We start from the raw sequence: 22489 nt of genomic DNA, 5'->3' as shown, positions 1-22489 counted from the left end.
TGTTGCTGTCGCTGCCTTGTGGTTATCACTCTACGACCGTCTACGACCTGCGTCTGAATTTTCCCTCTCTTTGAATAAAAAAAGTTGAAAAGTACATTTTGTGCATATAAATGCGATGCGTCATCCGCACTGCGTCCAACTGCATGACCACCATCGATTCTCTTCCAAAAGCTTTGACGGATTTTTAGAATATATTTTTTCAAAGGCACATTAGTTTTTTTTTTTTTTTTACGATGGTAGGTCTGTAGGTTATCAATTATTTTATTAGTGAACAAAAGTCATAATATATTTCGCTTATCAGTCGCTTGTTAGCTTTTATCACATCTAAAAAACTAAATTAACAGACTACTTTTTTGTGTAGCTAAAATTTAGGTTGATGCTTGATTCGGTGTGTTGAAGAAGCCAAGAAATGTTTTTGAAGTTCACGATTAGATGTTTTCGTTTAACAATTATGAACACTAAAAAAGCAATACCACAAATTAGTTAATGATGTGCTGACAGTAGCAGAGTCGTTGCCAGGTTTTGCTATGACTCTTGCAGTCGTTGCTCTTATAATCTGAAACCGCGATATTCTACCTAGAATCGAGCTTACCAAGAAAGACAACAATGGGTCATTCCTTTTTTTGGTTGTTTTCAAGCTCCTAGCGACGAACCGAATGCAGTTCTCTTTTTTGGGTCAGAATGCGGTTTCCAAGTGACCGAATTTTTTTGGAACGATACAAGTTGACGATCGAGTTTGATGTGGAACACTGGAACTGATGTTACTTGGAGAATATATCGACACGGTTGAGCGGCCGTGTTTCCGGATAAGTTGAGCTTTGACATGAGCAGCAAAGGCGGAAATAAAAGCCGCTCGTCTTTCCTTAGTAGCAAATATCCCATCAAGCGAAAACGCAATTATATACCCAGGGTGATGGGTGTTGATTCCTCTTGTCAAAAGCACAGCGTAGTAAAAAAAAAATAATAATAATAAATAAAAAAGTCCACCTTCATTTTTCCTTCCGTACTTCCGTACACTTCCGTCCGTCTCGGGAGGAAAACGGGAGATCCTTTTGGCGTCTTGTTTCCCCATGGAAACAGATTTTCCGATATCAAATGGATTCAGAAACTGTCACTGCTGCCATGTCCATCCTTGTAGAAAACGACAGAGAGAGAGGGATAGATTGAACCATATTGAATTCGCCACGAAGAAATGGTGGCCTATCTAAGCGACAGCTAAGCAACGTACTTGGGCCATGTTGACTAAATGCTTAGAAATTGGAGTACGTAGCAAGACGTGGAGGTTCATGACCAACAGCACAATTGTCACCGCTCTCTGAGATTAGACAAACAGAAACTTTAATTAAGATTGCTTGTTAGCGTCCTGTGTGCACGAGTGCAGCAAGTGCAAACAGTTCGCTCATGATGAGACACGGCAGACGTCACGGAATAGAAAAGTGTAATAGACGTCTGCTGGGCTACAAGTCAACTAAAAATTATATGCGTGTTAACATACACGTATTATGCGCGTTAGGTTTCCTTTACGTGGATATGGTCCCGAATTTGATCTACTTTTTCTTCTTGTTGATAAGATCTTGTTGAAAGTTAGAGATCAAACAAATTAAATCCAGCAATAAATAAAATTAATGGCATTTTATTGTGTTGCAAATAAAAAGTTGATTCGTCATTTAATCAGACGTCATCAGCTGTAAGTGGCTTAATCATGAGTTACGCACGCCTTGTTATCTATTCATCTCCTCTCATACTATACACAATTGTGTTTCAAGTTGAGCTGTTCCACGGATTGAGTTGTTCCTTGTTTGACAACGACCGATCCTTGACTTGCTTCTCGAAGAGCGAAACTTTGTCACAAAGGTTTTCCCGTCACATTGTCATCAAGAAGTTAACTCTTGATATTATTAGGCCTATTTCACTTGGTTGTACTCAGAAAAAAGAGAAAATATTGGCGTAAAAATAACCGATTCTTTAAGCGCCAACAGGATGCCCTGGATAATTTAATGTATAAGCACAGAATGATACAGACAAAAAACAAATCAGATTACACAGTGGATTAAATAGTCTGAGAAGCTACTTATCCATAATGTAGTGCAGTAGTCGTTGAGAGTAGTCCTATTATAGCTTAATATGCTTAAAAAAAGAGATTTATAGTGCTTGGGCGCGCTTGGGGTAAATTGATTCCGCGAACATACAAATTCCGTTTTTTCGGTTTTACTTCGTAGAGTGAATCTGAATTTTAAACTAAATCATTTCTGGCTTCTTCTCTCAGACATAAAATAAACAAGCTGGGCTCTTTGTGCGTATCGTCCGTCCAGTATAGATAGTAGTTAGTCACCTGCAGTATTCAGCTAGTAGACGAATTGCCCCCAGTGCTCAATAAGATGAGATATACCGAGGAGGGGGTGGATGGGCGTCGACGCCGGCGCACAGGGGTCCAGCAGCGACAAGCTCCGTCTGTGCGTACACTACTACAACCTATTACAACAGCAAGGTGCACAAGAGCTGACGAAATCAGTCACATCCCTGACCTACTGGGCGTCGGCTTCAACCCGTTTCTCTTCTCTCAAACTGTACGTGTCTCGTCTTGTTTGACTTTTCAGTCTTTTTTTGGACCCAAATTTGACAACAGTGGTGCGGACGTCATCCAGCATACTGCAGCTGGAAGCCCTCGTTAAAAAAAAAAGAAAAGAAAACCAAACAAAACAACAAAATGAATTCGCATCAGCAAATGCAACGGGTTTCCGAACTGCGGATGCGTCGCTGGGGCCGGAGTGAAGCCACGGCCAGCGCCAGCCTCAGCAGCAGCGAACTGGAATTGTCGCTGCGCTCTTCTTCGCTCAACACGTCCTTCTCCACGTCGGAGACCATCTGCGAGACGGCCACCACTTCTTCGCCATCAACCAGAGAGAGACGCTCGTACAACACCATTTCGCGCACGGCCTCCACGGCCGGAAGCGATTCGCCGGTGAATTTCGAATTCTGCCGGGCAGGAAGTGGTACCAGCCAGTCCGTCTACCATGGCGGAGGCTCATCCAGAGCGGCGTCCCCGCTCCTGAACGGCAGTTCTCCTTGTCCCAGCCCAACGTCCCGCAGTCCCAGGAGCCCCATGACTCCGCGGAGTCCACGCAGCCCGCGCAGTCCCTGTCGGTCGCCCAGCAGCCAGCAGCCTAGTCCCGGGCATCAGACGCCGCCATCGGCCAGTCCCCACCGCTACTCTTCAAGGCGGCGATCGGGAGTGCAAATCGGCAACCTGGCCCGCTTGGCTTCGCGACGATCCAGCCGCGATTCCGAAGCCGGGGAGCCGTCGCCGCTCCAGTGCGTCCGCAACACACAGCGCCGAACGTCAAACTTCCTAGAAATACCTGGTGAGTTTCTATAGACTAGATTATGCGAATATATACGTACATACCTACGCATGCACTTTCGGCATTTGCGTCATTTCGGCCAAAGTTTGCGCCATTTCAAAAGGGAAATAAAAATCAGGGGCTGGCTACCATATAAGTTCACCTTCGTAATAATCACGCCCCGCGAAAACGAACGACGAATCTCTCCGTATTGTCCGGCGACGAGAGTGCGAGTGTGTTTTTTTTTATGGTAGCGTGAAGGTATCACGCATTAGCGGAGTTAACAGCCAGTAGTGTATAACGCTCCCAGACGCATTAGGCCTCGTGTCAACGTGCCGTTGAATCCTCTTTCACGGTCGTTTTTCCACGAAGAAATCACGACGAGGCAAACACACACACACTATACTGTACGCCCTGCGCGTGAAGGAAATGAATTAAGTAACCTGATGGCGTCGAATCACGGTAGAACACACAACACCGACGAACTGCGTAGGTAGCAAAGCTATAAACATATGCATATTACATAATATAAATAATAAATGTTATTCATAGGAAACAAATGAAAAAGTCTTTGAATAATTGAATATCCTAGGAGCAGTATGCAGTATTTCTTCTTTAGAATTTGACCATTATCAATTCAGAGTTTCAAACTAGGCCTATATACTTCAGCGGTGTAAGAGGCTTGACGAGAGTCCTTCTCTTCTTATGTATCTTGGACAGGTATTACGTTTTTTTCTCTTCTGAACTTCTGAAGGATTCTTTGTAACTGGCCTTGTCCGGTTTTTTTTTAAATTGTGCGGTGATTGTTGGTATCACCCGACAGGGAATCTGTTTTCTGTGGTCGAGGGTATACATCCTTTTGGGTCGCTGATGGGATTGTAATCATTCAGCCCTATTCGTGGAAGAGAGAAGAATGAAAAACATTATGATTGGGAGCAGCCAAGAATATCAAAAATTGAATAATACCCTCCTATTATATCCTGGATACATAGTAAAACTAGATGTACAACATGTCGAGTTAAGAATAATAGGCGCAGGATACATAATAAGAATCTTTTTTAAAAAAGTCGGTTATTGGTTTAGCAGGCAAATCAGTGATGGGGGAGAAAAAGAAAACTGAATTTCTCTAGCGCGCATGCGTATTTGCAGGGCCTAAATTTGTATACATATAATCATATACAAACAGGGGAGCTGGGGAGTGGGAGCCAAACTCAATAAATATGAAGACCATTCTTCTTTTCGATGCTTTGAAAATCATCCAGCATCATCAAGGAGGGAGTCTGGGTTAAATCAAAAATATTAAGAGAAATATACTAGTCAAGATCCATTCACGTATAAGAACTTTTGGCAGTTCTTGTTTTTTTTTCCCTCCGGGGTGCTTCCTGAGAGAGGGTATACATGGTGAAATAAAAGTCGCTGACTTGATTAACTCGTCACATGAATATTCATTATCAGAACAGCAGCAGAGAGGACAGCACAAAAGCTTTTGGGTGCTGCTGCTTCATAACCGGACCCCAATTAACTTTGCTTTCAGACTTATATATACACATTGACAGCTGGTGGCGCACAGTGCTGAAGGAAAAAAAAAGAGAGAAGCTTTCAGGGAAAAAGAACAATAGCAGTACCAGGCCTTCAGCGTTTCATCATATGCAAACTCGAATTTCTTAAAGAATGAACAGGTCGGCGCCCCGCCATTCAATGCTCATTTTTATCTTCCGCTCTTCTTTCTTGATGGTCTAATGGAATTGTTCTTTTCAGACACTGACTTTCTTTCTTGCAAATGCATTTCTCCATTATACCTTAGGCTGACGCCTGCGTTATTCTTTAGACTCTTTCGTATGCAAAATATAATTATTAAACTACTTAATCGTGCAATTCTATCCCGTGACTGAATAATTTACCAGTAATTTACTTCCAGTTTTTGAGGATACGGAAATTCCAAACCTTGTTCCAAACGGCATCAACAAAATAATGAAATCTTCATTATGTAACAAAAAGGAAAACAATTATGCATATCGTTCAGGAGGATTCCAGGGCGTGTATTAAAAATATCACGTTAGACCTCACTATTATTATACCTGCAAAAAGACTTGTAATCGAATTCAAACGAAATTCTCAATTTTTCCTGCGAAATTGTGTTAGACTTGAGTACCGGTATATCTGACATCGGCCTGAGTCTATACCAAACAGGATGATATGTACATTGTACAATAGTGTACATCATCTTAATCATCTGGAGCCCCAGGGTCAAAGATGGATGTCTTCATTAGATGGCTGACTACTCGTTTCCGTGAACGTGTTCTGTCATGTTTGAAGGCACGAACGGCCGCTTCCTCATTATATCGCCCAAGAAATGGGTGGTATAACATCATCAATTCCGGGAAAGAAAATTCTGTTTTGTTTTATTTTTTTTATTTTATTTTTTTTAAGCTTATGGAACAGAAAGTGCTGAGGGCAAATTGCACTGCTAGTGATACATAATTGAAACTCCCACGAGACAGCGAACAACAATAGAAAAATAATAAGAATAAAAAACTCTCAGCGATCATTTTACGTACTTATTTGTGTTTGTTTAGAATCTTTTTCTCTCTGACCGTGGTACATCAGCATGAACTGAACAGAGCGAGGATTGGTTGTAACCGATACCCATGCTGTAACATACAGAATAATATTTTGAGCTCGCTCGTATAACCATGGGCAGAACTCGACAATGAGACGAAGCCGTCAGCCGTCAGCCCGTCATCATGACATATCAATTCCGCCTGAGATTGCGCTTCTGGATGGCGGATGTGGATTCGCGTGCGCAATGTGCGTACTTTCTCAGCGTACAGTTGATGCCATTCAATTGTTTCTGGAGATTTCAAACGAGAATCAATGTATTGATTGATTCGGGGGGAATGCTGAGACGGGGGACGTATATAACCACATTTGCGTGTCCTATTATTATCTATCTATGAAATATAAACCATTCAGCCAGCCAGGATGTGCTCGCAGATTCGGTTAGATCACGCAATGATTTCCACGTAACGCAATGTCATTTTCTAATATTTCGACAAATCATCGACAAATCTCATTAAATAACGTCTTTCTGTGCATTACGTTTAAGTACGAGATAACTTTTTAAAACTACATTCCTTTTTAATGGAAAAATCTAAAACAAAAAACTATAATCCCAACAACTTATCTGTAGACTAATATTATAAATAATAATCGAGTTCTAAAAACTACTTTTCCAAACAGTACCTCGAATATTTATTTGTTCGCATGGTAACATGCAAGTTCTCTCGATTTTATAAATTTTTACTAGGTATTAGGTATAAGCATTTTTGCTGAAAAATATTTTTACTTTTTTGAAAAGAAACATCTCCGTTAACCTGCAACAGCTGCTGCTGTGCTAGGAGCGAAAATAGCAGAGGGGGGGGGGAAGGGAAACGTAAAGTTTTATTTCTAATTTCCTCTAGTCTCGTAGTCTTTGGCAAAGCTTTCTTTCTTTGTCGGCTACCTCTTTTATCAGTCCGATCTTAACAGAGAGTGTAAGCGTTATAGGACGTCCCCATCTGGTTTGTGATATTTTCTCTTTCTTCAGGCGGGCCTCATGGGTCCATACACTTGCTAGTTTTCACTCTCCCTTTTTTTTTTTGGCGAGAGTCACTCAGTTTATGAAGAAAAAGGCAACAAGAAGATGAAAAACGGTACCGGGCACCCACAATATCCTGCGAAAGTGCCATCTGTTTACTACTTGCCATGCCATAAATATTTGAAAAAACTGTCGCCTTATTCACATAGGAGAAAACAAGTGAAAGCGAAAACAAGTGAAAGTGAAAACAAGCTTACCTTTTCTTTTATCGGCACCTTTCAGGCTAGTCGCTCGAAGCGAAAAAATTCCCAATTTCATCGTTCCATCATTGGGTCTATTAGATGTTTTCCCTTGATAAAACCATAAAATAAGTAATATCATTTTAATCCGACAATCTTATTTTAAAATGAGGAAAATTTTTTTCTTCCCACAAAAAGTCAAGTGTTTAGAAAGAATTAAATTGAATTTGATTGAATTTGAAATTGAACATTTTGTCGTCGAAAATTTTTTACATTAACTGAAAAGATATTTATTGTACCTTCGAAAATAATAACTGCTTCAATCCAAAGGATTCTCAAAGAAAAAGGAAATTGTGTGCCGAAATGTTTTCTTCGTTGACTGGTTGACTCTTTACAAAATGGAGCTAATCCATCTTTGTCGTTGTTTGACAATCCTTTTAGCTATTTGGATAGCATTGCGTAACTTTCTGATGTAACACAACTGAGTTGTAAAACAACCTAAGGCGTGCAGTAGGGTACACCACACACAACTTTTGCATTTCCCTTCGTAATAATTGATTGCGACCGATTACACAAATGAGACAAGTTTTTTTCATGTCAATCTCTTCTTTACCTTGTTTGTCGAACAGTTGGTTTTGTTTGTTAAACAGATGTTCATTTTCAACGCAACAAGCTGAACTTGGCTGCACGTTAGTTATTTATCAAAGGAAAATTTCTGTTTTTTTTTCTTGTTTTTGTTTTGCCGTTCTGTTTACGTTTTTCCCGTTCTTTAATTATTTGCCTCTTTGTATTGGCCTTTGCAGATCCGGTGCACTTCCGTCCACGCGTTTGCAGCTTGCCGGAGAACTCACGAGCGCCCTACAACCCGCGCTCACGTGACGACATCTACCGATTGCGCAACTTTTCCATCACCAGCAAAGGCGTGGTGAATCGCGGAGATGCAATCATCTCGCGTCATTCCCGCTCCAACACTAGCATCAATTCTACCCTCACGGCGTAAGTAAATGTGAATAACGATGGCGGGGAATCCATTTTCAACTTCTTCCCATTTGGCAGGCCTATACCTTACCGAATGGGTTCAGTCTCTCATCCTCTTTGATGTTGGCCTTTATCGATTTCTAAGACGAATAAGAGAAACGTCAATTAGCGCACTCAAGTCAACAGACTAAAAGATTGGATATAACTCTGTCTAGAACCGTGTCTAATTCCACGGGAGAGTCCATATACTCGGTTGAGTCGTACACTGGTGGATGCAACTAAATGAACATTCGGAAAATGGCTTTCCACGAATCTGAACGTATAATTAATTAAAGGTCATTTTCAATCTAGTTAATGATCAAACTCAGGTAGCGACAAAAGTACGAAAGAACCGAGTTAGAAAACTATTTGAAAAATATGCGGTTGCCATGCAAAATATGCGCACACAAATCGATATTCCTAAAGCTTTATTTTTTTGTCATAGTGTTTACTTAACTTTTACTTAGCTTTTAGTTTATAGTTTGGTACTAAAAGAATTCATAAAAAAAGCATAACAAGGTGAATAAATACAACTAGTGGTATCGTTTCATTCCCATCCACTTCTGGGACTCAGGAAAGTACCTCTAAACAGTAAACAGCGTTCGCCTTTTTTTTAATGAATGTAACCCAATCAGCGAAAAGTAAACGGCGGAGCTTAAGTTTTGTGAACCCAGAAAGGGACAGTCCTCTTTAATTTTTATGATTAGGACTTTCACTATTGCGCAACACTTATGAATAGCAAAGAGAAACATCGTGAATTCGCTGCTATAAAGGAAGCGCGATTTCTCTGTATACATGGAAACAGCAACCTTGGTTCCTGTTTTTTCTTCCGATTCTGTAAATATTCCTCCTGAATATGAAATATTATCTCCTGCAAAAATTATAATAGAACAATTGATTTTTTAGAAACACAAAATCAGATTGCATTGATAAGCTCTCCGAGAGCTTTTTCTTTGATACACATCAACATAGAATTTCCAATCTCGATGAATTTCTCTATTTATATGTAAATCGAAGGTTCAGGGGGAAACAAAAATAAGAAATAAGAAAAAATAAAAGGGACTCTATTATTGCGTATATTTCAGTCTCAGTCATCCATATACCATTTCCCTGAAACCTCTGGTGAGTTTCTCCTCACCATATTCTGTCTGTGAAGTGCGCGTCAACCTGGGCGTCAACGTGATCGACACTGGAGAGAAGAAAATCGATGGGTTCAGGGCGTTGGTGGTTCACAGTTTCGGCTTTTTCCATCTACCCCGCCAAAGAGGTTATAACCTCCAAGGGTTATTGAGCACGTCGAGTGCGAGAGGCTCGAGACGTGACGCGGATCTTCTTTCAAGATCGACCTCGGCATTCCAGTTATCTGGTGCTCAGTTCATCTCATCTGCAGAGATCGATATCTGTGCACTGTGCATGTGCAATTGACGTTGTTGTTTGTATGGAAAAACCCGAAATCCGATTTTCCAGCCAAGAAGTAAGTGGAGTCTAGTTGAAAGATCGAGGGTGAATTCAATTATTTATGGGCCAGCCAATAGACCAGCAAACAAAGAAACACCATTTACTCTATGCTAAATTCTTTACGTCGCCGCCCCTTTACAGTTTCTTAATAATTTAGTTATACAATCCAACGGAATTTCAAGAGACATTTTCCATTCAAGTTTACCTTATTACGTACTGCATAGTTCAAATATGAATGAGATGGGAAGTGGGCGGAATTGGTAAATATTGGTGCAAACGCCCGGTCTACTGGACAAAGAGCTATTCATTTTCCCAGGCAACAGGCATAGAGGGCAGATAATTAGTAAAAGGACGAGAGGAAAGGTCTCGTTACTTTCCTTTGTAAACCAGCCCCGCGGTTATTGATCATCGTGACTCTTGGACTTCACCAAAATAACTAAAAAAAAAAAGGGAGATGAGCGTCACCCGTTCGAGGCTTCGACGGACATGTCGTTTCGTCTGACGGCCCCAGGACTCTCAGATCTTCCTTTAGTTGTTCCCCGACATCACCTTGTCCTTATAATATCTACGCAATCCCATTCTCTCCCTTGAAGGAGAACAGAATTAAAACAAAATAAAAGGAAAAAGGGAGAAGGAAAAAAAGGAAACAAGGAAGAAAAAAAAAATGTTCATCACTGCCAGAAATCTTTTGGATCGATCCCGGTTCTTATATTAGATAGCGTTTGTGTAGGGCCGTAAAAAAGATTGAGAAAGAGAGGAGGGGGAGACGGGAAAAGAAGGGCAACAGTGCGGATCATCAAGGACTACTTTTAGCTAAGCTATAAGGTCCTACAGCCCAAAGATGAGAAATATATCAAATGTGTGATCCTTCCATTAATATAATTTTTTTTCTTCTTTTTTTTTTCTACGTCGGATCTTTTTACTGTTTTTTAACGTCTTTGATCTGTTATCGATTTTCACCTTATCAACCGAAATCATTTCTCACTTCAGCATCTTTCTTATTTATTTTATTTTCCCCATTTCATTTGTCAGCTCAAAAGATTTTTTATATGGGGAATAGAAACGTTACGTAACTTATCATATCTTCTAGAAGCACTCCAACATTTTACCTACTCAACGTGAAAAACAAAATAAGTGGTATTTTTCCGGTTGATTATGTTTCGAAAGCAAACACAGCGAAGCAATCCAATGCACCACAAGTAAAGTTGTTGGTATAAATAGGTCTATGAAAGCAGCTATTGAATGTGCAGATACGGTAGAGAGAGAGAGAGAGACCTGGTGGATTATATTCCTTTGTTGACCGCTCTCTTGCCTCGATCCTAATCATCCATGCAATAGGAGTTTTGGACGTTGCCGAGTGGGAAGTTGGCGAACCATGACGACGACATGGCACACACATGGACGACAATTCACAGGGATCTGGACTCAGTTGCTTGAACGGGCCAAAAAGATCCTTTTCCCTTTGAAGTTGAGGCTTAAAAGGCAATGGGTTGGTCCTTCTTTTCTTAGCTTTCCCTGAATAGATTGAGCCACGTAGCGCACAGCTGGTAGATATATTATAGCCTGCGTGCAACAGGTATATGACTTGACTCATTCGGTCGTGATCTGCCGTTACTACGACAACAGTCGTCCCTTTGCTCAGTTTCCTATAAAGTGTATCTCCGGCCGGGGCTCGGAAAGGGAAAATAAAACCTACTGGGTTGCTATTCTAAAGTAGATATGTGTATAGGCAAAAGGATTCAATGTTTTTGATCATCGGGCTAGCAGCTAGCTCGCATCGGTTGTGTGTCTCTATGCATCAAGTCGTCAACAGTCAACACACAGTCTGCAGACAGGGCCAACCTAAAGGGATCGTCGCTATTATTGTTGGTTCAGAGGAGGAAAGATCTATATTATACAACGGCACAACGCAGCAGCATCCAATTCGGGCCTTATATTCCCTTCGCGAACGTCTCGGCGAGAGTTCAGTAATGGGAAACAAAAGCTCCCCCCCAAAATCCATTCATCAACTAGACAGGGCTGGAGAATTATTCAAGTGGTGTCCCTGATATGAAGCTCTCTAACCTCCTCTATATAGACACGGAGATGAATGGAGGTGCACGCAAACGTGTAATAAAAACGGAAGAAAAAGCGGAAGTGTGCGGCCTATGTCAAGCGCATCCGGGACGTCAACCGAGTTTGCCACCTATTATGTACAGAATACCTACTTAGACTGAAATATAAGGTTACATTTGATACAGTACCCACCAAACTATTAGGTACACCCCCCTATTTTCAATGCATTCTTATGGCACTACGTGTCCTAGAAAAATGCAATAACTCTTGAACCGCTTGGGCTAGATTTTTTTCCTTTTGGCCCTGAGTAGATCTAATGATGATCTACATTTTTTCTACACATGAAGTTGTCGTAGGATTAACCCCCACGGCGCTACGGTATCGTTCAGTTTATTAGGTACACCCGTTTTCCCCCCATATGCGCCGTGTTAAATACGGCGTTTTCGAAAATTTACAATAAATACTAAAAATCAAGCTAAAATCTTTTTCTTTGTGCCAAAAGATGCAGAATTCTTCACTCTATGCGAAAATAAAGAATAATTTACAATCAAACCAACTCAGAGAACCCTTCCCTATACCTCAAAGTTTTCCACTTCAAAATTTGGCGATATTGGGCGCCCTCTGCTGGCGAAAGTGCAAGTTTGTTGAAAAAAGTACAAATTTTGAAGTGGAAAACTTTGAGGTATAGGGAAGGGTTCTCTGAGTTGATTTGATTGTAAATTATTCTTTATATTCGTATAGAGTGAAGAATTCTGCATCTTTTGGCACAAAGAAAAAGATTTTAGCTTGATTTTTAGTATTTTTTGTAAATTTTGGAAAACGCCGTATTTAACACGGCGCATATGGGGGGAAAACGGGTGTACCTAATAAACTGAACGATACCGTAGCGCCGTGGGGGTTAATCCTACGACAACTTCATGTGTAGAAAAAATGTAGATCATCATTAGATCTACTCAGGGCCAAAAGGAAAAAAATCTAGCCCAAGCGGTTCAAGAGTTATTGCATTTTTTCTAGGACACGTAGTGCCATAAGAATGCATTGAAAATAGGGGGGTGTACCTAATAGTTTGGTGGGTACTGTATATACTCGAAACGACTCGAAATGTGCCTTCTGTCTGTCGTGCACATACTCTGGTGACGGCAACAATAATTCCGAAAGATTAATTTCCAGCAGGGTGAAAAAAAACGGGAAACTTGTTTTCCTGGAATCCTGACAAAATATGAAATGATGAACACTCTTCTCAAAAGTAAAAGTTAACCCGTGACAAACACAGACAGTTAGAAATCATTTTTTACTTCACTTTCCAGTCGCCAAAGAAAGAAAAAAAAGAAAAAAGAGAGACAATAAAGAACGACAAACAAAAGAGGAGGATTTTAATGATGTACATGAAACCATTTTGCCAATTGACGAAAGAACTGTGCGACAGTAGTATACATTACACGTGGACACAGTATAATCTCGCTAGAAAGAAAAAAATCGATCAGGATTTGAGTTGCCGTTATTCACGTGTGCAGTAGAACGAGTTTTTACTGGTTTTTACGCTAAGCTTGGCTTGACATGTACAGTATCCTGCATATAAATCCGAACACCTTGGTATCTTTCTTCATTTAAAAAAAATATTTCTGCATTTTTTTCTTAATTCTAATAAATGAACTTTGTAAAACAATTAATTCTACACGTAATATGAAGTCTTGAAAGTTAAAAACAAAAAATATAAATTAAACTGGGCTTTTGAAAAAGAACTGCGTTCGGATTTTATTGCAGGATACTGTACACCGGAGAGCAGGGAAGAGCATGACAAAAAACGAAAAACAAAAAACAAAAAAAAAAAAATAATCATTTGACTGATGTGGAAAGTCATTAGTGCGTTACGCTTTCAAGGTATTAGATATCTATACTACCGTACCACGCATTAACTTGGATTCTGGAGTATATTTCTAATATCTGTAGTATACGGAACGCCATATCTAGTTGGGGTCCAAGCTAATCGTAGGCTACTTCTACATGTCTCTGTCTAGTCGATTATTGGAACCACAAATTGTTCATCTCGTAATCTAATGTGCTAATGGGCTTCCATTTAATATTGAGCAGGTTGAGCAGTCGGAGCGGAAGGAGCCGGAGCGGTGAGCGTTCTTTTGGCGGATCTTGTTGCGGTTCCAGCTATGTCTCGTCTGAAGAGAGCTGTGATACCTCCAACACAAAGTATCGCGTAGTCATGCTAGGTATAAACTATAAACTTCAGTTTTACTATTGCAAAATTGACTTTAAAATTGAAATAGTTTAAAATAGTTAAAACAAATAATAAGCTACATAATTTTACCTCGTTCAAAAATTGAATCCCACTGCGATACAACGAGCGTTGCACTTTACTAGTTTTGTCTGTGTCCTAAAGTGAAAACACAAGTTATGGAAGGATATGTACTACACCGATAGTTCACACATTTCATGTTTTTCTAACAAACCTATGTATCGTCCACACAGGTGCGGCTGGCGTTGGTAAAACGGCGCTTGTTTCTCAATTCATGACGTCCGAATACATGAACACCTACGACGCTTCTTTGGGTACGATAAATTTGTTGTGGGCGGTTATTTATTCTCAATTGTATAGTGTTTGCGTTTCTAGCATAAGTCTGGAATACGCGTATATATACTAATCTGCAAGAGTCTTAGATTTTATTTGTTATACTGTATCATTTGGTTCAGTGTGAACTGTGGCGGATCGTTATATATGAGAAAGGTAGTTATTTGACGCCTGACGACGATGTAACCTTTTTTTTTATTTTTAAACTTAATTTTAAAGCCTTTGATTCATTGCAAAAAAATATCCATTGACGTAGATAAAGAACTAACATGAGACAACAAATAATAGGAAAAATTAATTATTGAACTAATTACATTAAAATTGAATTTGTGATCAGACGACGAATTTGGCGAGAAAACAGTCAGCGTGCTACTTGACGGAGAAGAATCTGAAATGATTTTCATAGACCACGCCAGCGCTGAAATGTCGGTAAGTGTGGGGCTCATATACATATAGCTAGAAGAACCACAATCTATAAATTAATCGTCCAATCTTCCCTGAAAAGAATTTTTCACAAAATTTTCAGATTTGGTTTTCACCTATTTCAAAAGACGATTCCTATAAATATTAGCCTACTCCCCTTACAAAAAAATTTCCTTTAGTAATCAGCTCCAATTAGCTTATAGCAGAATAAGCAAGTCTTCAGATCTACAGTCTACAGTTATCAATGTATCATAGAGTTATTGATCTCAGCAATGATACTTTGACCTACCTCTAAAATTGTTCCAATGTGTTGCAATTATTAGCGAAATATAGATATCATACTCTCAGAGAATTTCCAAATTAAAATATAGTGATTTTAATCGTCATTTGCTGTAATTATTTAAGTCTCCCTCCAAGAAAATTGAATTGTGTGTCGTACAGTAGCGTTTGTAGAATAATAGTTACAGTTTTCGTTCGGTGCTAACGATCAGCGATATTTTTTGTTAGTGCTCAGCATAAAAGACATCAAACGTCTGTTTGTTTGTCAAAGAGAAATTAATGTCGAGCATGACCGTCTTGTTTTGTGTACCCTTTCATTTTGCATTTTCCCCACCCGATATGGAACTCAAGTCTGCGCATCATTGTGCAATTGTGGTTACGGAGAACAAAGGAGTGAAGCATTGACTGAGAGGCCATGCCAACCTAGGGTGTGTCTTCTATAGTCTTATGATCTTAAAACAGTCTAGTTCTCCTATGATTATTGAATTGCATTCCTTAGTTCACAGACGTTACGCAACGTATTTATTATCTTAAATTTACAAAACTCAGCACCTTCTTATTACGAATTCTTACCCGGTGATATCCGTCTTGGGTCTCGACAGGTGGAGAATTGCCTCACAACCTACGATCCGCACGCCTTCGTGCTCATTTACTCCATAACGGACCGTGGAAGTTTCCAGTTTGCCGAGGAGGTTCTCAAGTACCTGTGGCGAGAGTCATGCACAAAGGAGAAAGCCGTCATCCTGGTTGGCAACAAGGTGGATTTAGCCCGATCGCGAATAATAAAATGCGAAGGTAATGTATCATTAAATAATATTTGTTTTCCTTTTTCTAACGGTAGCTTCAGGCCAAAAGGAAATCCCACTAGCACAAATGAGATATGGCCATCTTCAATTATAGTAACTGATCTATCACTGTCTCTATCTTGCTCGAGGGCCATAGCACTTGCGATATACCATATCATCCTTATTGATTTACCAAAGACATTTTCTTAAATTACACCCGTGTCCACCATCGGGAAGTCCCAGGCAGTACACACATTTTCTTACTTAAACCATCGCCTCTGCGTCTTTTCTAGTGTTCGTGATAGACAGCAACGATCTAGAGGGACAGAAAAAAAAGTAAACAAGGATGACAGTTTTGAAACGCGAAGAGCAGCAACAAAGTGAAAATTGCTAAACTTTTTCTTTCGCATCTCTTAATCAAATCTGGAGCGCAAACAGTAGCATCGTGGAAATGGACAACTTACCGTTGCTTCTATTAATTCCGTGAATTCAATGACAGACATGATTAAATTTCGAGCGTTATAGATAAAAAGAAATCTACAGCGTAGACAAGTTACAGCTGAATGGTTTTATAGTAGTGCTCCGCGGTAATGCGATTCCATCTGTCAGGATGGATGGAAGGAAAATGTTGGAAAATAAAAAAAAGGGAAATAGATTAAATAATAGAATAAGTAGCAAAATACAAACGTAGTATACCGTAACTGTATACAGCCATAACATCGGACCTGTAGAAAAAATCAATACGGAGCATCCATCGACCGACGACCAGCTCCGTCCATTATCGTGGTGGAGCGGAGGGAATTACAACTAGTTACAAACACACCTTGGTGTGAGGGGTGGGCGGTGGAAAAGTGCAAGAGGGCCGTGACTAATGGCCTGTGTTTTATTTTCTTCATTCTTTGTTGTCTTTTCGCTGGCATAGGTAGTGCGTACTATGCGTATGAAGGATTCGCGCTATAACGGCCGTCTATAACAAAGGCGACAGTGCATCTCAGTTATGCCCCTACGCTATGTAGACCGTATCATGAATAATCGATCGTTTCGATTGATTAGATGCTCAAGAAGAGACACGCGCATAAAAAACAAACAAAACAACACTCTGTTTGCGACCAAACAGATCTTGTGGGTCAGAGATGAAGCTGTTTCGACCGTAGTTGAGTATCTCATTGTTCAATTTGCAATTGATCATTGCCGATGTGTGGTAATAGAAGCGTTCTACAGATAAATTATGAACAAAATACCAGCCCCGCTGTGGTATCGACCGAGAAAGTTGTGGATTGTCTGCTTTTCTTGCCCAGACCATTTGTTTACCTTCTTTTTTTTTGGAAAACGTCAGTTCTCGTAGAGAATTGATAGTCGCCTCGGTTCACACTAGCAGCAGCTTACCACTTTGGTAGGGTTTCGATCGTATACGTTATACAGGATGGGATGTGCGTTGCTGTTCTGTTGAGTCAACACAACCCACAAGTGTTGCGCAGCAACAGCAGTGCAAGCAGTTGTGACGAATAAAGTGTAACGAGTAACGACATATTCTATCGGCGACGCGCGATGCGTCTCTCCTTATAATCATTGGGCTCAAGCCCTCAAAACACAAAAGCTGTCTGTTTTTCTTGTTTGCATAATAATTTTGTTTTGGTGGGTTTCCCGCTTTTTCTATTCACGCGAGGCCTGAATAAAAATAATTAAATTTGAATTTTGTTGTTTTACATTAAACATTTGCTGTTACCAAATCTTTGCATTCGGCGGACCACGCCCATAGATTATTTGCCGCTAGCAATAATTCTGAATAATTCGTATCTGATATTTTAATGCTACTTATGGTAGCCAACCACTCTCTTCTCATTAAAAATGACTGCGACTGCGACACTTGGAGAAATATCCTAATCCCTTCCCATTAACACAGATTTGATAGACCAACCAATTCTAAATTAATACTGCTATGGGCAAATTTTTAACATAAATTTCAAAATGACATGGGTTAATAAGCGGAAAGAGCTTCTCTCAACACTCGTCGACCACAATGGCTGAAATTGGTAATAAGTAACAGACGTAAATCGATTGATGTATTTTCAAGTGTTCCCTATTGTTTCAACCGGTACAATACTCGATTAATGAATGATATCAGCACGAGTTGGTCCAATCTTTTAATTCTTTTTGTTCTGCGAAGATGGCAAGAAGCTGGCTACCGAACATGATTGCAAGTTCATCGAGACGTCGAGCGGCATTCAACATAACGTGGACGAGCTTCTGGTCGGCGTACTCAAGCAAATCCGACTGCGCGAGGATCTGAACAAAAAGCGTCGCAAGAAGAAACTGATGGGAAGCGGCTCCCGCACGTCACTGTCACTCGGCGTCGCCCGTGACATTCTGCAGAAGATGTGTCTCCAAGACAATCGATCTAAATCGTGTGAAAATCTTCTAGTCCTCTGAAATGGTCTCCATTTCATCTACGGCTTTCCCTTTCAATCCTGGCTCGTTGTTCGTGGTTTTTCGTCCGTTCGTTTCGCTTGATATGCCGGGCGTTTAGCTTATAGACTTGGAAAGTTGCGTGTGGTCTTAAGTCGCCAAATATTTCTGAGCTCGACCGATCAGCTCTATGTACAGAAGAGCCCTCGTTACGTCTAGATAGCTGTCGGATGAGGGGTGCGCCAAATGATTACCCAACTAACAATTTCATGACCAATCAGCCATACTATTGTACACGCTGAATGCTAAACCTAACTTCGGTGAATTATAATTTTCCCTAGTCGTTCCTTTCGTTGTGTGACAGTACACGATCTAGGGCGATCTAGGGATAACATTTTTATATGCTGCCATATCTCAAATTGTGCTGACGTTCCGTTGACAGCATGTTTATTCGCACCAAATTTTATTTCATGCCATCAGTTGATCATTCCTATATTTAATATTATAAAATTACAATATTTTGAACGGCGAGAATTATTATGCAGCTTGCACCTCGTCTTTTGTGAGTAAATAATGTGATTCAACGCTATATTTTGATCCCTTTTCGCTATATTTCAGCCAATTTTTCTCTCGACTTGTGAAATCAATTTCTACTCACAATCGAAAGAATTTCGTTTTTACGTACTTTCCCAATGGACCATATATAGGCTACATATACTATTGAGTTACCGTCTTTCAGGTCACGCCAAAAAGTAGCAGTATAGCACTTAGCTGTAAATTTTTTTTTGGTAAGCGTCGAAATATTTGCATTGGATATTTTTGTGTATTTGTACAAAAAAACGGCTCCCTCTTCAGTCTATAAGCTTTACAAAGTTATTACAGACATAAATAAATATGGAACACTTGAATCATCATATCAGTTGCAGGAAAGATGATTCCAGGTGATTCATAATCTTAGCTATAAATACCGCATAAATTAGTAGTCCCGCAATAGACATAACCAACAAGGCTTCAATACGTAGAACGTTCGGATTCTTTTGACTACATGGCCGTATTACCGGTACACCTCTTCGTTGGCATTTCTGAACCATCGTGGATTTTACCTGTATGTGTAACGGTAATTAATTCGCTTATTTTAACTCGATTACACTGACCATTGGTACAGTAGACGCAGGCGAATATTGACACACAAATGAAAAGTGACAACAAATTTTGTTTCTTGACGACTGAGTGGTAGGATAGAAAATTTTCTTGGCCTCCATATCATTAGTCCAGCGACGCTTATGTATACATGTTTATGTCTAAAAAGGTTCACGTTCTACCTATACTTCCCACTTGCGTTTCGGTTGGGGTTACCCAAACCAGCCTCCAATTCTTGGCCTTTCTTAAAAGAAAACCCCCCCCAAAACATCTTGATGGTGTCACTTGATTCCCTGCAGTGTGAACTTTTTTTCAAAAAATCTTATATTTAAAAGATTCCGTTTCCTTCATAATCTTTTATTAAGTATGTCGATCAACATGTTCCTGTGAGCCTCTTTGCTCCCTTCTACCAAACTTGCGTGTGGTATAATCTGCAGTAATTTGGTAAAATCCCAACTCTCCGATAATTTAAAGTATTCTACTTCTTTTTGTACGAAGACATTTTTTGTAATACACATTCTGCACGAAACAAGTGTCGGTATATACAAATTTGGTTACGAATAATCAATATGTATCAGGAGTTTTCCGTCTGATATTCCATCTGATTTAAACCTAATTAATCAACGAGCCTTTCTGATGTACATGATTTCGTGATTCCAGGGTTTCGCATCAGAGACTACGTAAGTGGGTAATAACCACAATCCCTAGAATATTTGCTAAAATGGACAACCTATTTGTATTACCGTACCCCACTTCGGACATATCATGAAAAATTGTCCATTTATTACTTCGCTTGGCCCTTGGCGTGACTTGTGACTCGTGAGTAGTAAAAATTTTCAAATCTGAAATACAATTAACACAAAATGAACAAGTCGAAAATTAATTTGTTTTCTTTATTTACAGAATTATCACCCTACTAAAAATAAAAGATAAACCGAAACAAACAGTACAACATAAAATACTGTATAGTATTTAAGATAGCAGTACTCGGAAACCATCGGAAACGTAATAACATGCGAAAGTCAACCAACAAAAGCAAGTTCACACCAAATAAAATAATGTTGTAAAGCTCGCACAGATGGTAATGTCGAAGGAGTTTCTCTGGTAGATTGAATCAATATGGCAAAATGAGATGTACAAATAATAAATGGAGATATGCATATGCTATACTGTTGTGCGTTTGGGTAATATCGGTGATGTCATTGCAGTGCCACAATTTAAAAAAAAGTAAAAATAAAAGAAATATCAAAGTATAATAAATCCATGTTAATAAAAATAACCCCGAGGACACAAAATTGAAATAAAAAATTATAATTAACTAATCAAAATTTGTCGACCGAAAAGTTTGACCGACTCTGGCCCAGTTGACTTCATGACGCAGATTATCGCGAGTGCTGGATATTGGAGGGAATCCTAAGGCCCTTAGTGTTGGAGGCGATCCGAACTTTTGGCGATGGTTGTTTCCATATAACGAATGCCCGGCATGAGGAATACCGTACGAGGTAGCTAGGTTAAATTTATTAGATTGATCGAACTGAAACTCCTGATCGAGAGAAGGAGGCGCAATCCAAGTTTGGGGTGCGACACGGTATATTACTCCTAACAGTGGCGGTAATATCTGGTAAACATTCTGATGTTTATCAGAGTTATGCGTTAATACCTGCTGACCAGAATTCGATTTCAAATCTATTTTCACTGAAGTAGAGGTGTTTAACGGCAAAACTGTAAGATTCGTAGACTTGGATATTTTTTCGGGTGAAGTCGATGAATGAGTCATAGATTTAGCTGCTGAAGAACTTATCTCGACATTTTCTGGGGCTTCTACTAAAGAGGGCGGGATCGGGCTCACCGGTTTATACGGTAATAAGGTTAGGGGTGCGATGGCAATTGCTGAGGCTGATGGAGGTATTGGAACACGCAAATGTAGATAGGAAAGCGGAACATTTACTGAACCGGAAGGCGAAGCGGGCGAGGAATCGGGTTTCGATGGCTCTGTCACTACTTGAGGCGGGGAGTTTACCAGAATGGTGAGAAACGGCTCCGATTCTATCATCTTAGGATCAATAAGAGAATCTTCTAGCTGGTGAGTTGAGTTTTCTGTGTCCGAGTTGGATTCAGATTCATCCAGGATGTTGAGGAAAGATGAAGTTCCAATAGGATCCGAAATAGGTAAGCTAGATATGTCAACATCCAAAGGAAATGCCAGCTGCTCGACTTTGTTGAGCGCTGCTAGGTTAATTGGACTTATCTCTTCTTCGATTGTAGGTAGCGCAGTGGCATTAAAAGACTCGACTTTTGTTTCCGAAAAGTCATCAATTGTTGCTATGGAAGATTCGTTAGTATCTTTAGTATTCGTGACGACATCTTTTCCATGATCTGTTCGTTGATTATTTTGTCTCGTTAGCATTTCTTCGTTGCGAGTCACGCGTTGAATGTTGACAGGTTTTCGTGATGAACGACTTTTACTGTTAATTCCAACTAAACGAGAAGAGCTCGATTCGGAGAATTTAATCGACACTTGAAAAAAAAGCAGCCAAACAGAAACTGCTGCACCATTTCTCATCTAAAAGGGAAAGGAATATTTTCATCAAAATATTCATCATTATTGATTTGAAGCTAATTTATATTTTAGCCTATTTATAATAGAAAAAAATTGGTTAGCAAATTAACTAACTTACGTTAAAAAACTTCATGTTGATAAAACTATTGGTGCTCCTTCTGTGATCAATAGACGACAGTCTGACAGAGTATGACCGAACAACATGCGTTGGACAGGCTTATATAGCGGCTAAAGATCGTTTTGCCATTTCTTTTTTCTCCAATCTCTACACACATGTTGACGTGAGCTGAAGAGCGCACCGCAAAAGCATCTTGTGAGTTTTTTATCCCGAAGAATGTGCGACAGAACGCCTTTGGCTATCATAGTTTAAATACGTTTTGAGGAAAGGGAAACTTGCCGTGATATAAGTCAACTGTCTGCCCCCAGCTGTATTGAGAAGTGGTGCTGGTGCAATGTGGAATGCGATTTCTTTCGTAGACGAGACTGATTTCTCCACTTAAATGTGAAAATATTTAATACTTGCTTCGTATAACAAAACCCTACTTCACTGGAAAAATTAGCATTATCTTGGAACCAAGAGCATCAATAGAGAAGAATAAATTACAATTTCCAAATTGTTCTTCATGTT

General features: G+C 39.8%; 2 protein-coding genes across 2 annotated transcripts; one reads left to right on the top strand and one right to left on the bottom strand.

Moving 5' to 3' along the window:
- Positions 1 to 1697: 1697 nt before the first annotated feature.
- On the top strand, positions 1698 to 20179 carry LOC124335863 (pneumococcal serine-rich repeat protein-like). The gene is made up of 7 exons (XM_046789353.1): positions 1698 to 3362; positions 7961 to 8153; positions 13779 to 13909; positions 14169 to 14249; positions 14606 to 14697; positions 15573 to 15765; positions 17923 to 20179. The coding sequence occupies exons 1-7, from the start codon at positions 2708 to 2710 to the stop codon at positions 18183 to 18185; spliced, it is 1608 nt and encodes a 535-aa protein (XP_046645309.1). The 5' UTR covers positions 1698 to 2707; the 3' UTR covers positions 18186 to 20179.
- Positions 20177 to 22087, bottom strand: LOC124335864. Its single transcript, XM_046789355.1, has 2 exons — positions 21980 to 22087; positions 20177 to 21864 (listed from the first exon to the last, which is right to left on the bottom strand). The coding sequence occupies exons 1-2, from the start codon at positions 21992 to 21994 to the stop codon at positions 20620 to 20622; spliced, it is 1260 nt and encodes a 419-aa protein (XP_046645311.1). The 5' UTR covers positions 21995 to 22087; the 3' UTR covers positions 20177 to 20619.
- Positions 22088 to 22489: the final 402 nt, after the last annotated feature.

The sequence above is a fragment of the Daphnia pulicaria genome, chromosome 4 (genome assembly GCF_021234035.1).
Source record: "Daphnia pulicaria isolate SC F1-1A chromosome 4, SC_F0-13Bv2, whole genome shotgun sequence".
NCBI lineage: Eukaryota > Metazoa > Arthropoda > Branchiopoda > Diplostraca > Daphniidae > Daphnia > Daphnia pulicaria.
Note: the sequence above shows the minus strand (reverse complement) of the source record. Positions and strands in the feature narration are given on the sequence as shown.

Bases quoted from the DNA above. Each gene is read 5' to 3' on its own strand.
- LOC124335863 (XM_046789353.1), top strand. From the start codon at position 2,708: ATGAATTCGCATCAGCAAATGCAACGGGTTTCCGAACTGCGGATGCGT. The intron at 8,154-13,778 runs GTAAGTAAATGT...AATATTGAGCAG, and splicing joins ATCAATTCTACCCTCACGGC to GTTGAGCAGTCGGAGCGGAA. The intron at 13,910-14,168 runs GTATAAACTATA...TCGTCCACACAG, and splicing joins GTATCGCGTAGTCATGCTAG to GTGCGGCTGGCGTTGGTAAA.